Raw genomic sequence first — 24,935 nt, 5'->3', positions numbered from 1 at the left:
GATATCCAGTGTCTTGAAGCCTATTTTTTCATGTATTTTTGTCTTTTTCTTTTTTCTTTTGTTAATCTGCTACCCTAACTTGTCTATACTATTACTTTGAAGAATTTATAAGCATTTTTAAAAGACATGTTTTATATCTCCTTTTCTAAAAAAATAGTTCTGATCTTTCATTTTAATAAGAAAAGTACTTGAGTATAGGCTTTGGGACCCAACTGCCTGGATTGGGGACCTAGTTCCACCGCCCGCCTGCTTGCCAGGAAGTGTTGGGCAAGTCATTGAGTATTCATGAGAAGTGGAGACAACAATAATTCCAGTCATACAGTTGATGTGTGAATCAAATGAGATTGTCTGTGGTGGCACATAGCAGACTATTGGCATGTTGTTGTTAGGTGCTGTCGAGTTGGTTTCAACTCCTAGTGACCCTGTGTGCAACAGTACAGAACACTGCCAGTCCTGCATCATCCTCACTATCATTGCCACACTTGAGCCCGTCGTTGCAGCCGCTGTGGCAGTCTATCTCATTGAGGGTCTTCCCCTTTTTCACCAACCTCCGCTTTACCAAGCATGATACCCATCTCTAGGAATTGATTCCTTCTGACAACATGATCAAAGTATGAGAGATGAAGTCTGGCCATTCTCACTTCTAAGGAGCATTCTGCCTATATTTCCTCCCAGCCAGATTTATTCTTCTAGCAATCCATGGTACATTCAATATTCTTCAATAATACCACAACTCAAATGTATATATTAGTTCTGCAGTCTTCTTTATCCATTGTCTAACTTTCATATGCATATGAGGCTATTGAAGATACCATAGTGCAGATCAAGTGCACCTTAGTCTTCAAAGTGACATCTTTGCTCTTTAATACTTTAAAGAAGGCCTTTGCAGCAGATTTGCCTAATGCAGTAGGTTATTTGATTTCTTGACTGCTGATTCCGTGAGTGTTTTTTGTGGATCCAGGTAAAGTGAAATCCCTAACAACTTCAATCATTTTCCCATTTATCATGATGTTGCTTATTGGTCCAGTTGTGAGGATGTATGGGGCAAAAAACAAAAACAAAAACAGCAAAAAAACCCACAAACCAAACTTATGCCATTGAGTCAATTCGACACATAGTGACCCCTCCTTGGGTTTCTGAGGCAGTATCTGTATGGAAGTAGACTGCCCAATCTTCCTTCCAAGGAGTGGCTGGTGGGTTTGAAACGCCAGCCTTCTGGTTAGCAGTCAGATGCCATTGGCATTACACTACCAGAGCTCCCGATTTATGGGGCACATAGTAGATATTCAGTAACCAGTTTTAAGATAGGAGGTCAACCTTGGTTCATTATTGTATCTTGTGGTTCTAATTCATCTTGAGTGTTCATGTCTCATTGTCTCATTGGGATGTTTTTTTCTATAGATCTGCTCTGGCTGCAGCCATCTTGGCAACCACATTGACTGGGCGGACTGTTGCCATTCCTCAGCCTCGCCAGAGATCCAGGTCTGAAAGTGAGACGACATACACCGGAAAGGACAGCTTCATTGAGCCCTATGCCACCACCTCAGAGCTGAGGCTTCGGTAGGAACCATATCACTGGCTCTGCTCCCTCTCAGGGAAGAGTAGCGGTAGCCCAACATCGTGTATGTGTGTGTGTGCATGTGCACCCGTGGGTTTATGACTAGAATCTTTTGTTGTTGTTATATGCCATCAAGTTGTTTCCTGCTCGTAATGACCCATATTAATTGCTCTTAGATTATATCAGAATTTTTTCCTGAGTGATTTTGTTAAATAATGACCTATAAAAGCATTGATTATTTTCATGGTAGCACAAAGCCAATTAATTCATCTTTTAGCCCTTAGTAAGATTCTCTGTGCCATAAACTAGACAGTGAAAGTTGTGACTTCTCATTCTTCATGTATTTCTCCTTGGAACATTTATACTCATCTTACCTTCTTTGGTATCTGTAGTTTAACCTTTTTTTTTCTTTGACATGTTTACTTTTATTGCTTGAGCTGGGTTTGAGCTGACTTTGGAAGCTTTGACTTTGAGAAAGTTTTCCTATTGAGGAAAGGGGGTTCAAGGAGAGCTTAGTGATATACAGGAATCAATTAGGAACAGATTAAGGTTGCATCGAGGGACAGCCAATGTGGGGCTGTAAAGAGCTTTCCAGAGAGAAAGAAAGGGAACATGACACATGTGAGCAACTGAAGAAAGATGTTTGTAGTTGGCAAGATGTGAGTGAGGTGGAGAGTACTTCAAGATGATGCTGCTGGGGTTGGCAGGGCCAGGCTGGGAGACTTTGTGGGCAGTCCTGTTCAGGGGTTTGGTATCTCCCCTAGGGGCACTGGGAAAGCACTGAAGACCTTTAAGGGCTTGTTGGGTGAGGGTGGGGTGTACATGACCAGATTTGCCTTATTCACTGTCATATATATTCAGTTCTGTTTTTTTCTTTTATTTTTAGAGCTTGTTTTGCATTCAACATTACGTGTACATTTAGTTTCATTCCCCATTTACCATGTCCAACCCTAACCCAGTCTTCTCCCCTCCATACCCTGTAACCCTCCCCCTGTGCCCCTCATATTTATGCACTCCTATTTGTGCTGCATTTCCTCAATTTGAACGTTGGTCCTCTGGTATCCCATGGTCTATTACTCTAAGGGTTGTATTACCATAGAGTATGTGGGGGTGTCATCCTGGGTTGAGTGGTCTGCATGTACATCTTGTTAACTATTGGGCTGAGAGCCAGCCCTTGGGGGTGCATTTTATTCCAGGCACAGAATGTATTCCAGGGCCATAGTATTGGGAGGCTCACCAGATTTCATCTGACCAGTAATTCTGGTCACTATTGAGTTTTGGGATTTTGTTCCATGTTTTCCCTCCCACTCTATCCAGGATCTCCAGATTTGATCCTTTCCTGAGTGGTTGGCATCGGTAGCCAGGCGCCATCTAGTTCTGGTCTCGAGGGCCATCGTGTCCTAGGGCTGATTGCTTCCAAATGCCCCCCCCCCCTTTTTTTTTGCATTCTTCTTCGCTTCCAATGCTAGGAGACCATTAGCTGCATCTTAGATGGCCGCTTGAAAGCTTTTAATACCCCATTCGCTACTCACCAATGTAGGATGTGGAACAAGGCTTTTATGTATTTTGTGGTGCCAATTGAGTCTGGCGTCCCCCAGTACTATGGTCCTGAGATGGTAGATCTATTGGCTTTCTCTCCCATAGTGTCTGGTTGTCTGTGAAGGATTACTCTGTGTTTGTCTTCTATTGTTTCTGTAAGGGCTGCAGGTATTTTGTATCACTGGTGTCTGCAAGATTAGCCTCCACTGAATCTATCCTTGGTCTAGAGTATACTTCTGTTCACTGACCCCTGTCTGATCTCTCAGGTGTTTATGTGTTTATCTGTAGCCTGGTGTTTGGTGTTAATGGCAGTGCAGTATTGTGGACACATTGGTTGGTATTAGCATCTGTCATCTATCTCTTATGTGCACAATTCAGTGTCCTCCCATTACCTAATATTATCATGGTGGTCACAGATCCTTCTCTTATATCTCTTCCCCTACCTATGTCAGTGAGTAGGCCCCGACTAGCCCGAAATTAATCCATCCCCTTCCCTCCACATCCCGGTAACCTACTAAGTGAGTTCTCTTTCCCAAGCAAACCCTTCTTTGTCTTTTTACAGTAATGGGCTCATACAGTACTGTTTTTGTTTTTCTTGATATGCCAAATATTCTATATTTTTAATGTAGTAAAATTTATAAACTTTATCCTTTGTAGTTTTTGTCATTATTGTCAAGTTTAGAAAGAACTTCCTTACTGAAGCATTATATAAGTACCCACTTATTTCCTTCTAGAACGTTTTTATTTTTGGTTTTTACATGTGAAAGTTGAATCCATTTTGAGATGTGTGAATATAGCCTGTTTTCTCCCTGTAAGAGTTTATATTTTGGCTGAATAAAAACTAAAGATGAAGAAATGATTCTAAAATGTACTTGAAAGAATAAAGTGGTGAGGCTATCAAAGGAGATCTTGAAAAAAAGAATACTGGTCCAGGGAGAGGACTGGATCAACCCCATCATATTTAAAAATGTACAGTTAAAGTCATGAAAGCAGTGTGGGATTGGTTCAGTGATAGACAGGTGAGTCATTAGAGCATATGAACACCTTGAGGTCAACTTAGTGGGTACAGCATATTGAATCTTTAATAAAAGCAGGCTCACAGGTCTCAGGGTAAGGAAAGGTTTCAACAGTGTGTAGATTGGCAATGTCAGGAAAACAATTAACTTTGAGCATACACCAAAATAAATTTCTCTTGAGTGAATAGATTAATCTTGTGTCCACATATAAATAAGGCCATTAAAATCAATGTCCAGTCTTTATCAAACCTTTCTGGAGATGAAGTCTGCTTATTACTTCTATGCTAAGAATTTAAAAAGTTAACAAAAACATATGTATATTAAAAATTTACATAACTGAAATAAAATTAAAAGGATAGGAAAAATTTGTAGTAAATACAAATCCAAGATTTCAATTTTTGTAGATAAAAGATAGATTTCAAATTGGAATCAGCACACTAGAATCAAAGTAGATAAGTGACAAAGGACATGAACATACAATTCACAGTAGAGGAATTATGACTCTTATTCAAATGTTCAGCCATTACAGGAGGTGGCATATGATCAAGAACCAGTGGTATTGAAGGAAGAAGTCCAAGCTGCATTAAAGGGATTGGTGAAAAACAAGGCTCCAGGAATTGATAGAATACCCATTGAGATGTTTCAGTAAACGGATGCAGTGCTAGCAGCACTTACTCATTTATACCAAGAAATTTGGAAAAGAGCTACTTGGCTAACCAACTAGAAGAGATCCATATATATGCCCCTTCCAAAGAAAAGTGATCCAACAGAATGCAGAAGTTACCAAAAATATCATCAGTATCACATACAAGTAAAATTTTTGCAGGAGATAATTAAAAAATGGTTATAGTAGTATATTGACAGGGAACTGCCAGAAACTTAAGCCAGGTTCAGAAGAGGGCACGGAATGAAGGATATCATTGCTGATGTCAGATGAATCTTGACTGAAAGCAAAGAATACGAGAAAGGTATTTACCTATATTTTATTGACTGTGCAAAGGGTTTCAACTGTGTGGATTGTAACAAATTATAGATAACATTGAGAAGAATTGGAATTTCAGAACACTTAATTGTGCTCATGAGGAACCTGTACATAGACCAAGAGGTTGTCATTCAAATAGAACAAGCATACTTCATGGCTTAAAATTAGGAGGGCTGTGTATCACGGTTGTTATCATTTTACCATATTTATTCAATCTGTATGCTAAGCATATAATCTGAGAGTCTGGACTATATGAAGAAGAATGTGGCATCAGGATTGGAGGAAGACCTATTAACAACCTGTGTTATGCAGATGACACAACTTTGCTTGCTGAATGTGAAGAGGCCTTGAAGCACTTACTGATGAAGATCAAAGACTGCAGTCTTCATTATGTATTGCATCTCAACATAAAGAAAACAAAAATCCTTACAACTACACCAATAAGCAACATCATGATAAATGGAGAAAAGATTGAAGTTGTCAGTGATTTCATTTTACTTGGATCCACAGTCAATGCCCATGGAAGCAGCAGTCAAGAAATCAGATGACATATTGCACTGGTCAGATCTACAAAAGAGCTCTTTAAAGTGCTAAAGAGCAAAGATATCACTTTGAAGACTAAACTGCTCCTGACCCAAGGCATGGTATTTTCAGTAGCCTCATATATATGTGAAAGCTGGGCAGTGAATAAGGAAGACTGAAGAAGAATTAGAGCATTTGATTTGTAGTGCTGGTGAAGAACACTGAAAATACCAAGGACTGCCAAAAGAATGAACAGATCTGTCTTGGAAGAAGTACAAACAGAATGCTCCTTAGAAGCAAGAATGACCAGACTCTGTCTCGTGTACTTTGGTCATGGTGTCAGAAGGGACCAGTCCCTGGAGAAGGATATCATGTTTGGTAAAGTAGAGGGTCAGCAAAAAAGGGGAAGAACCTCAAGGAGACGGATTGACACAGTGGCTGCGATGATGGTCTTAAGTATAGCAAATATTGTGAGAATGGTGCAGGATCAGGCAGCGTTTCGTTCTGTTGTACACAGGATCACTATGAGTCAGAGCTGACTACTTGACAGCATGTAACAACAACAGTAGTCCAAACATATGGAAAAATGATCAGTCTCAGTAAGAAATGCAAATTCAGACTGAGATTTAAATTCTTTCAGCAAATTTAAAAAATTATTACCACTGTAGTCACAAGTTGGGGAAATGATTTATGCAGTGATCTTGTTTAAAATGCATATAGACACATAAAACATTCACACTATTTGACACAGCAGTTTACCATGTGGTGGTTAGTTTTGTAGGACTAATCCTAAATACAAGAGAGGTTATCTGTACACAGATGTTCATTACTGGGTTATTTATAACAATGAAAACTTGAACATAGTTAAATAAAAGGGATGGCTGATTAGTATGGTGTATCTACTTGATTCCTATTTTTAAAATGTTAACTATGAGAACTTGGTAATAACAAGGCAAGTTGTATATTATGCAGTGATAATAACTATAAAAACAGGAAAAATGGAAAGTAATGCCTAGGGTTTGCAAAGAGATCAGATAGTGGGTGATTAGTCTTTTAGCTTGTTTTTGTTTTTTTGTGATACAGCTATAATACTTTTATGGTGGGAATGGGGGAAAATTCATTTAATGTATGCATATATACCAATGTAAAGTGTTAACTTGTTTGTTTGCTCTTTCATATTCTAATATAGACCAACTTGGCAGAATGAGATGGGAAGAGGAACTTCTTTCCCATCCTTTGAAATGCTGGGCTATGGGGAGGAAGAGGACACTGACACACACCTGTCATCCAGCTGCAAGGAGTCGGGGAACATCAGTGCTCTGAATGAAGCGAGAGGGCACAGTGATGCAGTGTATGCTGTGCCACACAGAGATCAGGTGATCCTCCTATTCCTAGGTTTCTTCTTGATGTTAGCCTACAGTAAATTGTGTAGAGTACATTAGTAAGGTATTTCCTTACTCTGTTCTGCCTTTGCCTTGGGGCTTATTTTATTATTAATTGGTCTTTATTTTATATTATTTATTATTAAGTAGGGAGCTCTGGTAGCATAGTGGCTAAGGCACTTGACTGCTAACCAGAAGGCAGGCGGTTCAAACCCACCAGCCACTCCTCGGAAGGAAGGTTGGGCAATCCTACTTCCGTAGTGATACTGCCTCGGAAACCCAAGGAGGGGTCGCTATGAGTCGGGGCCGACTCGATGGCAAACAACAACAACAACAACAAGAGGAATATCATAATATTTGTCTCTTAATCATAGCTAGCGTTCATCAACTGCTCACCATGTGTCTATATGGTATAGCTTGTCTATTTCAAGCTCATATACATTTATCTTCCCTAAGACTCCTAGCAATGGAATTCCTAGGTTCACTTCATTGCCGTATCACACATAGGAGGACTGAAGTACAGAGGTTGAAGGAGTCTTGCTTTTCCACTACTGCCCAGTTGCTCTACTCAGCCTGGTTTTGAACTTGGTACTCCCTGGGCTTTGGAAATCAGATTGTGCCATTTCTTTTTTTTTTAATTATTCTAAGAGCTTGTTTTACATTCAACATTATGTGTACATTTAGTTTCACTCCCCATTTATCATGTCCAAACCTAACCCAGTCTCCTCCTCTCCCTACCCTGTAACCCTCCCCCTATGCCCCTCATATTTATGCACTCCTGTTTGTCCTGCATTTCCTCAATTTGAATGTCCTCTGGTGCCTCGTGGTCTATTGCTCTATGGGATGTATAGAGTATGTGGGTGCATCATCTTGGGTTGAGTGATCTGCATGTACATCTTGTTAACTATTGGGCTAAGAGCCAGCCCCTGGGAGTGAGTTTTATTCCAGGTGCAGAATGTATTCCAGGGCCATAGTATTGGGGGTGTCATCAGATTTCATCTGACCAGTAATTCTGGTCATTATTGAGTTTTTGGATTTTGTTCTACGTTTTTCCTCTTACTCTATCCAGGATCTCCAGATTTGATCCTTTCTTGAGTTGTGCCATTTCTGTAATGGCAAATGATAACACATCATTTCTTTTTCCTTTCTCTCTTTTCACCATCACTATAACATAAAGGAGCTTTGGTGGCATAGTGCCTAAGGCAATTGACAGCTAACCAGAAGTCTGGTGGTTCAAACCCACCAGTCACTCCTAGGTCAGAAGTTTGGGCAATCTACTTTCATATTGATACTGCCTCAGAAACCCAAGGAGGGGTCGCTATGAGTTGGCTATGACTCAACAGCAGTGAGTTTGGTTTTTTGGTTTATAACATATAAGGGAGACCAGGAAGCAAGCTGGTGGCAGTTTGGAACAGCTAAGGGAGACCAGGAAGTGAGTGGAGCAGTTTAGAGCAGCTAAGGGAAATGAACTGGTCTGTCAGTTTGTCATACTATGGTGGCTTGTGTGTTGCTTTGAGGCTGGAGGCTATGCCACCAGGCGTCAAATGCCAGCAGGGTTACCCATTGTGGACAGGTTTCAGCGGAGCTTCCAGACTAAGACAGACTTGGAAGAAGGAAGAGGCTATCCACTTCTTAAAGAATTGACCAGTAACAACCTTATGAATAGCACTGAAACACTGTCTGATATATTACTGGAAAATTTTATGAATAGCTTTAAATCATTGTCTGATATAGTGTCAGAAGATGAGCACCGCCATTCAGAGGGCACTCAAGATATGACTGGGGAAGAGGGGAAGAGCTGCCTCTTCAGAGTAGACCTGACCTTAATGATGTAGACAGAGGAAATCTTTTGGGACCTCCATTTGCTGATGTGGCACAACTCAGAATGAGAAGAAACAGCTGCAAACATCCATTAATAATTGGAACAGGGAATGTACAAAGTATGAATGTAGGAAAATTAGAAGTTGTTAAAAATGAAATGCAAGTCATAATGATCAGTGTCCGAAGCATTAGTGAGCTGAAATGGACCACTTTTGGCCATTTTGAATCAGACAACCATATGATCTACTATGCCGAGAATGACAAATTGAAGAAGAACGGTGTAGCATTCATAATCACAAAGAAAGTTTCAAGATCTATCCTGAAGTATAATTCTGTCAGTGGTAGGATAGTATCTGTATGCCTACAAGGAAGACCAATTAATATGACTCTTTTTCAAATTTATACACCAATCACCAAAGCCAAAGATGAGGAAGTTGAAGATTTTACCAACTTCTGCAGTCTGAATTGACTGAACATGCAATTAAGATGTGTTGATTATCACTGGTGATTGAAATGCAAAAGTTGGAAACGAAGAATCACCAGTAGTTGGAAAATATAGCTTTAATGATAGAAATAATGCTGAAGATTACATGATAGAGTTTTGCAAGAGCAATAACTTATTCAATGCAAATACCTTTTTCAACAGCACAAACAGCAGCTGTACATGTGGATTTCACTAATGGAGGACACAGGAATCAGATTGACTACATCTGTGGCAAGAGGTGATAGAGAAGCTAAAACAAGGCCAGGAGCTGCCTGTGGAAACAGACCATCAACTGCTCATAGGCAAATTCAAGTTGAAGTTGAAGGAAATTAAAAGAAGTCCATGAGAGTCAAAATATGACCTTGATTATATTCCTCCTGAATTTAGAAACTGGCTAATGAACTGATTTGATGCACTGAACACCAGTGACCAAAAACCAGATGAATTATGGGATGACATCAAGAACATCATCTATGAAGAAAGCAAAAGGTCATTACAAAGACAGGAAAGGAAGAAAAGACCAAAATGAATGTCAGAAGAGACTCTGAAACTTGCCCTTGAACAGAGAGTAGCTAAAACAAATGGAAGAAATGGTAAGATAAAAGAGTTGAAGAGAAGATTTCAAAGAGCAGCTCAAAAAGACAGTGTCAATTATTATAATGAAATGTGCAAAGACCTAGAGTTAGAAAACCAAAAGAGAAGAACAGGCTCAGCATTTCTCAAGCTAAAAGAACTGAGGAAAAAAATTAAGCCTCAAGTTGCAATATTGAAAGATGCTATGGGCAATATATTGAATGATGCAGGAAACATCAAAAGAAGACAGAAAGAATACACAGAGTCACTGTACCAAAAAGAACTGGTCGATCTTCAACCATTTCAGGAGATGGCTTACGATCAAGAACCAATGGTATTGAAGGAAGAAGTTGAAGCTGCCCTGAAGGAATTGGCGAAGAGCAAGACTCCAGGAATTGACGGAATACCTATTGAGATATTTCAATAAATGGATGCTGCACTGGAGGTACTCACTTGGCAATGCCTAGAAATTTGGAAGACAGCTACCTGGCCAACTGGAAGAGATCCCAGTTGTACCCATTCCAAAGAGAGGTGATCCCACAAAATGTGGAAATTATCAAACAGTATCATTAATATTACAGACAAGTAAAACGTTACAGAAGATAATTAAAAAATAGTTGTTGCAGTATATTGACAGAGAACTTCCAGAAATGCAAGCTGGATTCAGAACAGGATATGTAACGAGGGATATCATTGCTGATGTCAGATGGATCTTGGCTGAAAGCAAAGAGTACCAGAAAGATGTTTACTTGTGTTTTATTGACTATGGAAAAACATTCGATTGTGTGGGTCATAACAAATTATGGATAACATTGAGAAGAGTGGGAATCCAGCACATTTAATTGTACTCATGAGGAACCTGTACATAGACCAGGAGGCTGTCTTTCAAACAGAACAAGGGAATACTGTGTGGTTTAAAATCAGGAAGGGAGTGTATCAAGGTTGTATCCTTTCACCATACTTGTTCAAGCTGTATGCTGAGCAAATAATCCGAGAAGCTTCTATATGGAGAAGAAGAACGTGACATCAGGATTGGAGGAAGGCTCATTAACAACCTGCTATTACAGACAATACAACTTTGCTTGCTGAAAGCGAGGATGATTTGAAGCACTTACTGATGAAGATTGAAGACTATAGTCTGTAGTACGGATTACACCTCAATTTAAAGAAAACAAAAGTCCTCACAACTGGACCAATAAGCTGCATCATGATAGATGGAGAAAAGATTGAAGTTGTCCAGGACTTCTATTACTTGGTTTTACAGTCAACACCAATGGAAGCAGCAGTCAAGACATCAGACGACATAGCGCATTGGCCATGGAAGGTAGATGAATCCCTGAAACTGTTGCCCTGAGATAATCTTTAAGCCTTAAACCAAAAATAATCCCCTGAAGTCATCTTAAAAGCAACCAGTAATTTAGCTTAACTAGTTAAAAAAAAAAAAAAAGCCTCCCTTAAGTATTATGCTCTTTTGGACCTCTCTATGGGATCAAATTGATAACAACAACTCAGTGAGTTTATGTTAATGAAGAGGAACAACTCAGAAAAAGAGTGTGAGAATGGTTGCATAATTCAAAGAATGAAATCAGTGTCACTAAATGGCACATGTAGAAACTGCTTTATGTATCTTTGATAGGGTGAACAAAGCAATTTGCTCTGGAGATAAAAAACAAAAGGAAGTTACTTTTTTATTCCTTCAAATGACAGAGTGGGAGACAGTATCTTTTAGGATTCCGTTGCTCCTTAGTTGCATCACTTCCAACAGCCTCCACGTACATGTTTTACTATGTATATTCTCAACAACAACAAAATAAAGAATATTTAGGGGCAAGAAAAAGTCATTACCATACCCGATGTCACCTAGATTTTCTCCTATGTTATCTTCTAGAAGTTGTATAGTTTTGTGTTTTATGTTTAGGTTTGTAATCCATTTTGAGTTAATTTTTATGAAAGATAAAAGGTTTATGTCTTGATTTTTTTTTTCCAGTTGTTCTAGAATCATTTATTGAAAAGACTATCCTTTCTTCATTAAATTGCTTTTGCTCCTTTATCAGGAAAGAAAACAAAATGCCATCTTAAGTTATACTTAATAGTTTCTATTTCTTTTTCTCTCCTTTCTTTCCTTGTTTGGATTTTTTATTTAGTTGTTCTTTTCTTTCTCTCTACTATTTTGGATATTAACTCTGCTCTTATTTTAGTAATTGCCTGAGAAATTAAAACATACATTTTACTCTTTAAAATCCAAGTTAATATGCTATCCCAGAAGAGGATAAAGGAGCGAAAGGGTAAGTGGTACAGACAGATGAGGGAAAGGCCATATGCCTGGTGCATGTGCCTGATGGCTGTATGCCTGATGACAGTGTGGAGCTGGGCCAGTCTCCTCTGTCCCTTATCCAATACCCAAACAGGTTTCTAGTTATCAAAGGTAATTTTCACAGTCAGAGCTATTTTGAAATTAATAACAAAAAAAAGTTTGAAATTAAGCCTTTAAAATTAGAGTTATATTTGTAAAATAGAGTCCAAATTCTTTATGAAGGTATGTTTTTAATAAACTTACTTATTGATGTATTAAAATTACACAAAGATTGTATAAATAAAAAATGGATAGCTCAATTAATTTTTCACACATTCCAGATTTAAAAAAAAAAAAAAAAAAAGAACTAGCAGCCCAGAACCTCCCTTTGCTCCTTTTCTTGGTCATGATTTTGTCATGACCACTATCCTGACTCTAAGCACCTAGATTAGTTTTGCATCTTCTGAAAATTGTGTGAATCGAATCGTACAGAATGTATTTGTTGGGGATTTTGAAAGTCTCTGGTAATTGCATGTAGCAGTAGTCAGTTCGTTCTTGTTGTATAATGTTTCATCATACGACTGTACCATTCAATTATTTATTCGTTTTACTGTTGGATTTTGCTTGTTTCCATTTTGGGGCTCTTAAGAATAGTGCTGCTATGCATTTGTGAATGTGTCCTTTGATCTGCTGGGTCACAGAGTATGTATGATCAGCTTTAGTAGTAATAGATACTGACAAACAGTTTTCCAAATTAAGCTCTCTTTATGATGATATTTGAATCCTCTCACCAATTTCACATTTCCTTGATAATAATGAATAGCTTTATATATCTTTGATAGGGTGAACAAAGCAGTTTGCTCTGAGATAAAAAGCAAAATGAAGTTACTTTTTTATTCCTTCAAATGACAGAGTGGGAGACAGTATCTTTTAGGGTTCTGTTGTTCCTTAGTTGCATCACCTCCAACAGCCTCCATGTACATAGAGGCTGATGGCGATGGTGGCCTTAGCTCTTGGCTTTGAAATGTCCCTTCTCACAAGCATCTTGATGGTCACTGCCGCCAAACTGATCACATAAGCAAGACTTTACTAGAGAATCAGGGTAGCAGAAGGGAAACCACCTCAGAGAGTGCCAGTCATACTTTACTGTACAAGACAAGCATCTGCTTATTCACTGCTGTTCCTGGTGGACAGCTTAGTCCCACCTCCCAGACCCCTGCTTGTGGGAATGTCTTCTCTTCTTCAGGAGAAGTCTCCTTGCTGACTCACTGGTCTCTAACAGACAGAGCTGAGGGCTTGCTGCTATTCACTGATGTCTACATAGGAGATGCTCACAAGCAGTAGAAGGGAAGGTTCCATTCCATCAGGAAATGACATTTGCAGTGGACACACATCGTCAGTAAATATAGTAAGCCTCGATCCCAAACAGTTGTCTGGATATGGGTTCTTAGGGTGCTGGTCAGCAGTTCTTGTCTGTCTTGAGATTAATAATGCAGAGTCAGTACCATGGTAGGGTAGTATTGGGTGCTGTGAAGAGCAGTCCGGGTGCAGCTCCTTTTTGTGGGTTTGTCCTTAGCAGGTGTGATGAAGGGAAGCTGCCAGGGTATCATGGGTGGGATGTCATGCTCTTCATAGCCTGAGCATCTCCCTAGGGGACCAAAGTTCTCATCCATTGCTACCATCTTTAGTCCTTATGTATCTCACTGAGAAAATGGCTTAGGCTGCTTGAGGAGAGAGGTAGCAGGGAGAAAATGTGAAATGAAACGTGTGAGTTTGTTAAGAGGAAATTTTATATAGATTACTTTTATCACATATTTGCTCTTTTTTCTTTTTTTTTAATGAACAAAAAAGGTTCCATTACATGGGGTGGACAGTGAAGAAAATGAAAATATTTCTGAGCCAGATGGGTTCCCAGACTCAGGTCTTACACCACAGCGTACACAAGAAAAAGGTAAAAAACAAAATTTAAAAAATATAAAAGCATCTCATGGTAATAAATACAGTTTACTTTCTATAAAAATTCAGCCAGTGCATCTCATACTGTGGTTCCATGATTATGATGACTAGGAATATACCTGAATTTTATTTTCCCCAAAATAAATTATTCACAGTGGATTACCTGCATGTTAAAACTCACTGCCATTGAGTTGATTCCGACTCATAGCGACCCCTTTGGGTTTCTGAGGCGGTAAATCTTTACGGAAGTAGATTGGCCAGTCTTCCTTCCGCGGAGTGGCTGGTGGGTTTGAACTGCCAACCTTCTAGTTAGCAGTCAAATGCCTTAGGCACTATGCCACCAGAGCACGTTTAATTTACCTGCACGTTAGGTTTTGTCTGTTACTTCAGCCGTGACGATACATAGGAAGGATGGCTTGTGGCTCACTTGTAAAGCTTTCCACGCTCACTTCCCTCTCCCTGGTGCCTGGTGTCACTCAGAACAGCACACAGTGGTGCTCCATTGAAATGCTGAGAATGAACGAATGAGGTTATTTGTCATGTTCACCATGCTACCCCCACCCCTGCCCTGGTGCCTGGAGTAGGATTTGGCCCACCGTGGGCCATCAGTAAAGGTTTGTTCAACAACAAACCTTATGTTGTAAATATGTGCATGGACATATCTACAATGCAATTCTTTAACTGCATCACCAGCTGTCTTTACATATTTTATTTGGCAGAGAGAATTCAGTATATTGCAGCAAAGATTGCTGTTGTTAGTTGCTGTCAAGTTGATCTTAACTCATGGTGACCCCATATGTGCAGAGTAGAGCTGCTCTATAGGGTTTTCAAGGTTGTGACCTTTTGGAAGCATATTACCGGACCTTTTTTCTGAGGCGCCTCTGGGTGAATTCAGATTGCCAACCTTTTGCCTAGAGGTTGAGTGTTTAATTGTTTGCATTTTCCAGAGACTTCATAGCAAATATAAGAAACAGTTTTTATTTTCTTAAGAGGTAGCTTATGTTTGAAAAGAGAGAAAGAGAGCCTAGCATACAGTGGATACCAATAACTGCTGTATCAGGATGCTTGGAGTTCCTTGGGCTCTGGGAAACTGTTATGTAAGTCAGTCTACAAAGCTGTCTGATTGATAAAACAGGATACTAGCTTTATAATACCTGGGCCAGGAGTGCCTATTGGATTCTAGGCCTATTTTATTAATGCAGGAAGATCTATGTGCACATGTATAGATCTATATGTAAGTTTATGTAAAAAGTATATATATCTTTATTTTTTTAATTATAGATGCAATAACTGGTATAAGAAAAAAACCTCAAATGTATAGAGTAGAAAGTTAAACACATAATTGTTCTCCCAGAGATAATTACTCTGAACAGTTTAGAGTGTATATATACATAAAATGGAGTCCCTAGGTGGTGCAAAACGTTAAGCACTCAGCTGCTAACCAAAAGGACGGTGGTTCAAGTCCACCCTGAGGCACCCAGATTGCCTGGTGATTTGCTTCTGAAAGATCACAGCTGTGAAAACCCTGTGGAGCACAGTGTTACCCTGAAGCACAGAAGGACTGCATGAGTTGGAATTGACTCAATGACAACTGTTATTGTTTTGTTTTTAAGCATATATATATATATAATACATGCTATTTTGTTACCTGCGTTTTTTCATCTCACAACATAGTCCTAATTTCTTCTTATGTTGATATATGTGGATCTCTCTTTCCTTTTCTAATGTTTGTGTTGCCTATGGTCATTTGAAATCCAGTCAGGAGACAGACACCATACTGATTTGAATAGGAAAAGTTTAATGTAGAGAATTACTAACGTTAACAGGATTACCTACTAAGCGATAAAGAAAACTAGGGAGAATACAGGAACAGCAGAGCGAAGAGCCACCACCTGTAGTGTTAATGCAGAACATCCAAGGAAGAAGTGGGTTTGGAAGAAGCTCATCTAGAGCTGAGATCCTGATGGAGAGGGGACAGCAGTGCCCACTGGCTGGCGGAGAAATGCTCTGAGGTGTTTTGCTAACAGAACACTCTGGGAAGCTGCCTCTTAGAATAGGATTCCAGAAGATAATACCTGGAGGAGGTGCTAGATGCTGCTGCTAACTGCCTGAGATAATAGTCTGTGTGACCGTGTGTGAGTGTACAAGCAATCCATCAAATTGAACATGAGAATCAGAAAGCAGAGCCCCTTTCTCCTCCAGTGTCTCTCTTGTACCCTCTACTGACAGTTTATTATCATGCCACTTGGCAGGGTAGAAATGTTCCTGTATCACAGGCAAGCAATGAAGGGTAGATTTGGAGCTTAGACACAATAAAATGATTAACTAGCAGTTGGTAAACAGGCACAAGGGGCATTTGGGAGAATGAGTGGCTCCTTCAGTGCTTCTTCGTTTGTGGTGGGCATTAAAGCACCTGGATACTTGATGGAAAAGGCCTCACACTCCAAATTCTAATTCAGTGGCTCTGGGGCAGGGCCCAGAGATCTGTATTTTTAGCAAGGACTTTGGGAAGTCTGATGTGGTGATCCTTGGACAACGCATCAGAAACCTTGGCTTTTAGTGGTTTGTTCTCAACTCTTATCATTCCCAGGTGAGAGAATTGGCTGAGTTACTTAACCCTTCTTTACTGCCCCTTTCTTCAGATCATTGGACTCAAATCTGTAAAGCACAGCATCTTCCATAAATGTGGTTGTTGTTGTTATGTGCCATTGAGTTAATTTTTGACTCATAGTAACACTGTGGGACAGAGCAGAACTTCTCATAGGGTTTTCTTGTCTGTAGTCTTTATGGGAGCAGATTGCCAGGTCTTCATCCTATAGAACTACTGGGTGAGTTTGAACCTTCAGCCTTTTAGCAGCAAAGCGCTTAACCATTGCACCACCAGGGCTCCTTTCCATAAATGCTAACTGATATATATATATATATATTTTAATTTGTGTTAGGCTGGGTTCTCTAGAGAAGCAGTAAAGCTTATATACATAGAGAGAGAAAGAGAAATTTATCTTAGGAAAATGGCTTACATGCTTACAGAAGCTGGCAAGTCCCAAGTTCTTGAATCAAACATCAAGCTGGAGGCTTTTCCTGACTCATGCAACTTCAGGGGCTGAAGAGCTCAAGGTTGGCAGACAGTACCACTGGATGTTGACTCCAACGGATGACGAATCCAAGATCTCCAGGCCGAATGGTGGATTGTTCGCTCACAGACAGCTGTAAGCAGCACAACAGGATCCCAATCCACAGAAGAGTGTCTCTTTTTCCAGGATGTCCATAAATATACTGGAAGCAGGCCACACCCTTAGGGAAATTCCCTTTCAACGGATTGGTTGCTCAAAACATATACATCTGGTCCCATCATGGGAACAACCCACATCAAAATTGCTTAAACCACACAGAATTGTGGTCCAGCCAAGTTGACACACAGCTCCAACTATCACATAATTTTGTTGTGATTTGGGTGAAAGTTTGTAGAGCAAATTCATCTTCCATATAGCAGTTCACATACGCTTTGTCTCATGACATTGACTGCAATCTCCCACCATGCAACAGCTCTCCTCCTACTTCTTCCCCATAGCCACCTCTTCCCTGTGTCCTTCCCTCCCATGCACTCCTGCTCCCTGAGCTGTCTCCCTGTGGATACACAGCCCTTGTATTCTTCTCCCATGATTGTTCTCTCCAAGAAGTATATTTCCCTGTTGTAAATGTTCAGCTCATATGCCTGTTTTTTGTTTGCCCAGACCTAAAGGGCAACTAGGGGCCATAGTCTCAGTGGTTCCACCAGGCTCTATCAGACCAGCAAACCTGGTCTATTTTTTTTTTTTTTTTAGTGATTTTGAGTTTTGTTCCACATTGTTCTCCCACTCTATCCAGGATCTCTTACATAGATCCCCTTCCAAGTGGTTGATAGTAGTAGCCGGACAGCGTCTAGTTCTTCTGGTCTCAGAGTTATATAGGCTGAGGGTAGCTGATAATTTTTATCTAAAGCCTAAAACCATCAGCTCTGAGGATCTGATGCATCTTTCTTCATTCTAGCAATACTAGAGCAATACTGCTGAGAAGTATCACTTCCTTTGGTCAGAGCTGTCAAATGTTTGCCAATGGGACATCATTCACCTTTCCTATATTCTGTGTGTGGGAGCTCTGATGGGATAGTACCTAAGGCATTTGATTGCTAACCAGAGAGCTGGCGGTTCAAACCCACCAGCCATTCCTCGGATGGAAGGTTGGCAATCTACTTCTGTAGTGATACCACTTTGGAAACCCAAGGAGGGTTTGCTATGAGTCAGATCTGACTCGATGACAGTGGGTTTGGTTTTTGCGGTTTTATATTCTGTGTAGAACTTCTCCCTCTTTTGATCCCATAGTTCCCTTAGGCTAGTTCTTCTCTTTAACAATCAAATTTGTCAAAAAACTCATCTATACATGCTTTCTCTTTTTCCTCATCTGACAACATCTCCTTAACCCATTCCAGTTTGGCTTCTGTTAAATTATTCCATTATTCCACCAAACTAGTCACCTTTATGTTGTTAAATACAGCGGATGATTTTCTATCATGGTCTTATTTGACCTCTCATGAGCATTCCACATAGATAACTGCTCCTTCTGTCTTAAAATACATCCCTTCCTTTGGATTCCATGACATCTTATTTTTTTACCTGACTCTCTGGGTGTTGCTTCTTCATCCCCTTTGCAGGCTCCTCTTTCTCATCTGCCCATTAAATTTTGGAACTCTTCAAGACTCATAGTAGGCCCTTTCCTCAGAATATTCTTCTAAGGAGTCACAGCCAGCCCCACTGCTTCAAATACAATTTATTGTGTGCTATGCCTACATTTCTTATGAGCTCATAATTCCATATAACCAAATGCTTACTATTTGATTTTGTTCATTCATTCATTTGGCCAGAAGATATATGTATACATATCAAAGGCCCACTGTGTGTTTGGCACTGTGGTAGTAGCCAGAGCAATCTCAAAACACAAATTTGGTAATGTTACTTTCCATACACCCCTATGCAGCCCTACAGCCCTTTTACTTGGTTCTCCTTAGTGATTGCCCACAGCTTACCAGGCTTGCCAAGTCTAGACCCTGCTGATCATTCTCCAGCCATTCAGGTATTCTTTTATTTCCTTAAGTGCATGATGTTTCCTCCTGCCACTGGCCCTTTTGTACCTGCTGTTTTTACTCCCCACCATTTAATGTCTAACATAAACTAAAGATCATTATTTCATTTTCTTTGGGAAAAAAGCATAAAGAGCCTTTTAAAAACTTTTTATTAAGATAAATTTTGAACACATACAAAAATAGAGAGAATAGAAAAACAGACTCCCATGTTCCCATCACCCGGCTTCTGTGACTGTCAGCATACTAATCACTCTGCAGTCAGGCGATAGATGCAGGCACAAAGACCGGGGAGCAGTTAGCCTCATCTCGTGGTTAGAGAATGTGACAGAGGTTTCATTAGTCTGGACTGGAAAGGACAGGACAGGATTGCACCATGCAGCAAATTGATGTAGGCTGTCCAGGCCTACAAAAGCCCCAGGGCATTTGACCAAAAGTAGTTTGGTTAGAAACAGTTGGTTAAGATGACTTTTTGGTAAAAAATAAGATCTTTAGTGATGAGTTGTTTAAGTATGGGTAATTTTAATGAACCAGGGAGTAGGTATGTAATCTTTTATGCATATTTAGGCATCTTTATCTGTTTTTCTGAATTCTTTAGGTTTTTTTTTTTTATTCTATTTTTACATGTTTGTTTCTAGTTCACTTTCAGCCAGTTATTTCTGCTCTCCAAGTTAATAGTGGAAAGTGAAAAGCAACCCAAATGTTCAACTTTGCACTACCACAGGTGGTATAGGCAACTGTAAGATCACCCTCTTCACGTGTGATGCCTCAATGTAGAAACTTAGTAACTGCTGTTAGGTGCCATTGAAATGGTTCTGCCTCATAGGGAACTTACGAATGAAACATTGTCTGGTCCTGCACCTTCTCATAGTTGTTGTTATGCTTAAGCACACTGTTGCAGCCACTATGTCATTTCATCTCTGAAAGGCTTCTCTTTTTTTGTTGACCCTCAGCTTTACCAAGCATAATATCCTTCTCCAAGAACTGGTCCCTCCTGACAACACCAGTGTACAAGAGGTGAAGTCTCACTATCCTTGCTTCTAAGAAGCATTCTGGTTGAACTTCATCAAGACATATATATTTGTTCTTCTGGCAGTCCATGGTATATTCAGTGTTCTTCACCAACACCATAATTCAAATGCATCAGTTGTTCTTTGGTCATCATTATTCATTGTCCAGCTTTCATATACATATGAGGTGATTGAAAATACCGTGGCTAGGATCAGGTGTACCTTAGTCTTCAATGTGACATCTTTGCTTTTTTAACACTTTAAAGAGGTCTTTTGCAGCAGATTTTCCCAGTGCAATATGTTATTTGATTTCTTGACAGCTACTTCCTTGGGCATTGATTTTGGATCCAAGAAAAATGAAGTCCTTGACAACTTCAACCTTTTCTCTGTTATTCATGATGTTGCTTATTGGTCCCAATGTGAGAATTTTTGCTTGCTTTATTTTGAATTGTAATCCATACTGAAGGCTACAGTCTTTGAACTTCATAAGTAAGTACTTCAAGTCCTGTTCACTTAACCATAAGCAAGGTTGTATCATCTGCATACTCCAGATTATTAATGAATCTTCCTCTAATCCTGATGCCATGTTGTTTTATATACTGTCCAGCTTCTGGGATTATTTGCTTAACATGCAGATTGAATAAGTATGGTGAAAGGATACAACCCTGATGCACACCTTTCCTGATTTTAAACCAATGTGGTATTCCCTTGTTCTGTTCAAATGACTGCCTCTTGATTTGTGTACAGGTTCCTCGTGAGCACAGTTAAGTGTTCTGGAATTCCCATTCTTTGCAATGTTATCCATAATTTTTTATGATGCACATAGTCAAATGCCTTTGCATAGTCAAAAAACACAGGTAAACATCTTTCCTGTGTCTCTGCTTTCAGCCAAGATCCATGTGATATCAGCAGTGACATCTGTAGTTCCATGTCCTCTTCTGAATCCAGCTTGATTTTCTGGCAGTTTCCTGTCTGTGCATTGCTACAAACATTTCACAATTATTTTCAGCAAAATTTTACTTGCATGGGCTATTAATGATATTGTTCTGCATTCTGTTGGATCACCTTTGTTTGGGATGGGCATGGACGAGTGAGCGCTTCCAGTGTTGCATCCATTTGTTGAAACATCTCAGTCGATATTCCATCAATTCCTGAAACCTTGCTTTTTCACTGATGCCTTCAGTGCAGCTTGTTCACTATCAGTTCTTTCACGTGTTACCTACTGAAATAGTTGAACATTGTGGTAGTTAAGGTTGTTGTCAGCTTGGCTGGGCCTGGTTGATTGGCTGAGCAGCTGGATGTAGTTACTCCCTGTGGTGAGATTGGCAATCAGTTCTGTGGTTGAATCTACTAGAGCAGCTGAGTAACTGCTTTAGCGCTATGGTCTGCTTCCAGTATATAAGAAGCAGCTTTGAGGAAGATCTCTAGCTTTTTGGCATGCTTGAACCCTCCATGTAGCGAAGTCTTCATTCAGTAGCCTGCCATGCTTTGCTGATCTTAGGACTTTTAATGGATTTGAATCAATGGCCTGCCATGTGGTTTGGTAATATCAGGACTGTGCCTTTTCACTTGTTGACCTTGGGTTTGTCAGCCTCAGCAGCCAACAGCTGCCTGAGTGAAGAGATGCCTCTAGCTTCAGTGAGGTGGGAGCAAGAGGGAGATCTAAAGCCCCAGGTCGAGGGGCTTTCACCCAGCTCCTAGAGCCTGGCACCTGGACTCGAATATCTAACCTCTAAAATTGTAAGAGAATAAACTCCTGTTTGTTAAAGCCATCCCATTTGTGGTATTTCTGTTAGAGCAGCACTAGACAACCAAAACAAACATCAACCAATTCTTTTTCTTTTTTTTAACTTTTTATTGTGATTTGGGTCAGAGTTTACAGAGCAAATTTGTTTTTCATTCCGCAGTTCATATACATTTTGTTGCATGACATTGATTGCAGTCCCCACAGTATAACAGCTATCTTTCCACTTCCTCCATGTGGTTACCTTTTCCTGTGTCCTTCTTTCTTAAGCACTTCTGCCTTCTGAGTTTTCTTCCTTTGCAAATTCTGCACTCCTGACCTCCTGTGATTGGTTGTTCTGAGGTACCTCCCTGGTGTAATTGTTCACCTTATAAGCCTGTTTATTTGACTAGAAGTTAAGCCATGGGCGTGAGTTTGATTCCTGGCCTGATCACCAATTCTTTTGGTACAGTGACTCTGTGTATTCCTTCCATCTTCCTTTGATGCTTCCTGTGTCATTCAGTATTTTGCCCATTGAGTCCTTCAGTATTGCTTGATTTTTTTCTTTTCAGTTCTTTCAACTTGAGAAATGCTGAGCGTGTTCTTCCCTTTGGGTTTTCTAATTCTAGGTCTTCACACATTTCATTATAGTACTTTACATTGTCTTCTCGAGCCACCCCTTGAATTCTTTTGCTCAGTTCTTCATCATTTCTTCCATTCACTTTAGCTACTCTATGTTCAAGAGCAAGTTTCAGAGTCTTTTCTGACATCCATTTTGGTTTTTTCTTTCTTCCTTGTCTTTTTAATGACCTTTTGCTATCTTTATGTGTGATATTCTTGATGTCATTTCACATGATTTGTCTGGTCTTAGATCGTTGGTGTTTGTGTTAGGTTAGGTTCTCTAGAGAAGTAAAACCAGTAAAGCTTATATATATATATATATATATAGAGAGAGAGAGAGAGAGAGAGAGAGAGAGAGAGAGAGAGAGGGAAATTTATCTTAGGAAAATGGCTCACCCACTTATAGAAGCTGGAAAGTTCCAGGTTCCTGGATCAAATGTCAAGCTGGAAGATTTTCCCGACTGAATGGTGAATTGTTCACTCATGGATAGTTGTAGGCAGCACAACAGGATCCAGATCCACAGAAGAGTCTCTCATTTTCCCAGGATGTCCATTTGTATATTGGCAGCAGGCTGCACCCCTAGGCAAACTCCCTTTCAATGAATGTGCTGCTCAAAACATATACATCCGATCTCATCATGGGAATAACCACATCACAACTGCTTAAACCACTCAGAATCGTGGTCCAGCCAAATTGACACACAACCCCAACTATCACAGTGTTCAGTGCATCAAATATTTTCTTGAGATGGTCTCTAAATTCGATTGGGATATTACTGAGATTGTGTTTTGGCTCTCATGGACATGTTTTACTTTTCTTTAGCTTCAACTTGTACTTGAGTATGAGCAATTGATGATCTGTTTCACAGTTAGCCCCTGGTCTTGTTCCAACCTGTAATATTGAACTTCTCCATTGACTCTTTCCACAGATGTAATTGATTTGATTTCTGTGTATCCTATCCGGTGAAGTCCACATGTATAGTTGCCATTTATATCATTGAAAAAGGTATTTGCAATGAATAAATCTTTGGTCTTGCAAAATTCTATCATGTGTACTAAGGCCATATTTTCCAGCCACCAATCCTTTGTTTCCAACTTTCATGTTCCAATCACCAGTAATTATCAGTGGGTCTTGATTGCGTGTTTCATCAGTTTCAGACAGCAGAATTTGGTAAAACTCTTCAGTTTCTTCATCTTTGGCTTTAGTGGTTTTTACATATATTTGACTAATACCCATATTAACTGATCTCCCTTGTATGCATATGGATATTATCCTTTCAGTGACAGTATTGTACTTCAGGATAGATCTTAATTTTTTTTTTGACTATGAATGTGCCACCATTCTTCAATTTGTTATTCCTGGTATAGTACATTATGATTGTCTGACACAGAATGGCCAGTACCAGTCCATTTCAGTTGACTAATGCCTAAAATATTGGTCTTTATGCATTCCATTTCAGTTTTTACAATTTCAAGTTTTCCTAGATTTGTACTTCATACTTTCCATGTTCCAATTATTAATGGATATTTACAGCTCTTATTTCTCATTTTAAGTCATGGCACATCAGCAAATAAAGGTCCCCAAAGCTTTACTCCATCCATGTCATGAAGGTCGACTGACTGTGCTCTGAGGAGGCAGCTCTTCCCTAGTCCTATTTTGAGTACGTTGCAACCTGAAGGGCTCCTCTTCTGGCACTTTATCAGACAGTGTTCTGTTATTCATAAGGTTTTTTTTTTTAGGGGGCCAGTGGCTCTCTGTTTATTTCCTTTTATAACACCATGCTGAGGGCTACAGCCAGAGTACAGAGGGGTGGGCTAGCCACCTCCGCCTCCCTGCTGTGTTTTCCTGTGGGGTTGGCACCAACTTTCATTATAATAGCAGCATGGCTGTCAGGGAACCAAGGCCAGAGAAACAGACAGCAGGAGAGGAAGTAGAGAAGCTGGTCAGATGCCTGCAGCTGTCAGTCATATATCCAGGCTTGCCACCCAGGGACAGGTGGAGGTGGAAGTGGTGGTTGTGGTGGGAGCATAATCTCTACCCGGAATCTTTTTGAGTGCTGTAGGGCAGACATTCTCAGACTTTAGTATACATCAGAATCACCTGCAAGGCTTAATAAAATAGGTTGCAGGGTTCCACTCCATTTAGGATTCAGGAGTTCTAGAATGGTTCCATTTCAGATAAATTCCTTTATGATATGGCTATAGTATTTCTATATTGTATTTCTATATAGTATTTCTCATGGCAAAGAATACCAGAAAGAGGTTTACTTGTGTTTTATTGACTATGCAAAGGCATTTGATTGTGTGGATCATGACAAATTATGGATAACATTGAGAAG

At 39.8% G+C, this 24,935-nt stretch overlaps 1 protein-coding gene across 1 annotated transcript in view; it reads left to right on the top strand.

The window, feature by feature from the left end:
- Nucleotides 1-1,266: 1,266 nt before the first annotated feature.
- CEP89 (centrosomal protein 89) overlaps nucleotides 1,267-24,935 on the top strand; it is a 133,480-nt gene continuing 109,811 nt past the window's right edge. Inside the window, exons 1-5 of the mRNA XM_042782750.1 lie at nucleotides 1,267-1,289; nucleotides 1,402-1,560; nucleotides 6,807-6,993; nucleotides 14,022-14,121; nucleotides 14,196-14,198. Of these exons, the coding sequence (XP_042638684.1) occupies nucleotides 1,267-1,289; nucleotides 1,402-1,560; nucleotides 6,807-6,993; nucleotides 14,022-14,121; nucleotides 14,196-14,198 (472 nt within the window). The remainder of the gene's footprint in view (nucleotides 1,290-1,401; nucleotides 1,561-6,806; nucleotides 6,994-14,021; nucleotides 14,122-14,195; nucleotides 14,199-24,935) is intronic.

This window comes from Orycteropus afer, unplaced genomic scaffold, assembly GCF_000298275.1.
Source record: "Orycteropus afer afer isolate SDZICR_OR568_19922 unplaced genomic scaffold, OryAfe1.0 scaffold00459, whole genome shotgun sequence".
NCBI classification, from domain to species: Eukaryota; Metazoa; Chordata; class Mammalia; order Tubulidentata; family Orycteropodidae; genus Orycteropus; species Orycteropus afer.
Note: the sequence above shows the minus strand (reverse complement) of the source record. Positions and strands in the feature narration are given on the sequence as shown.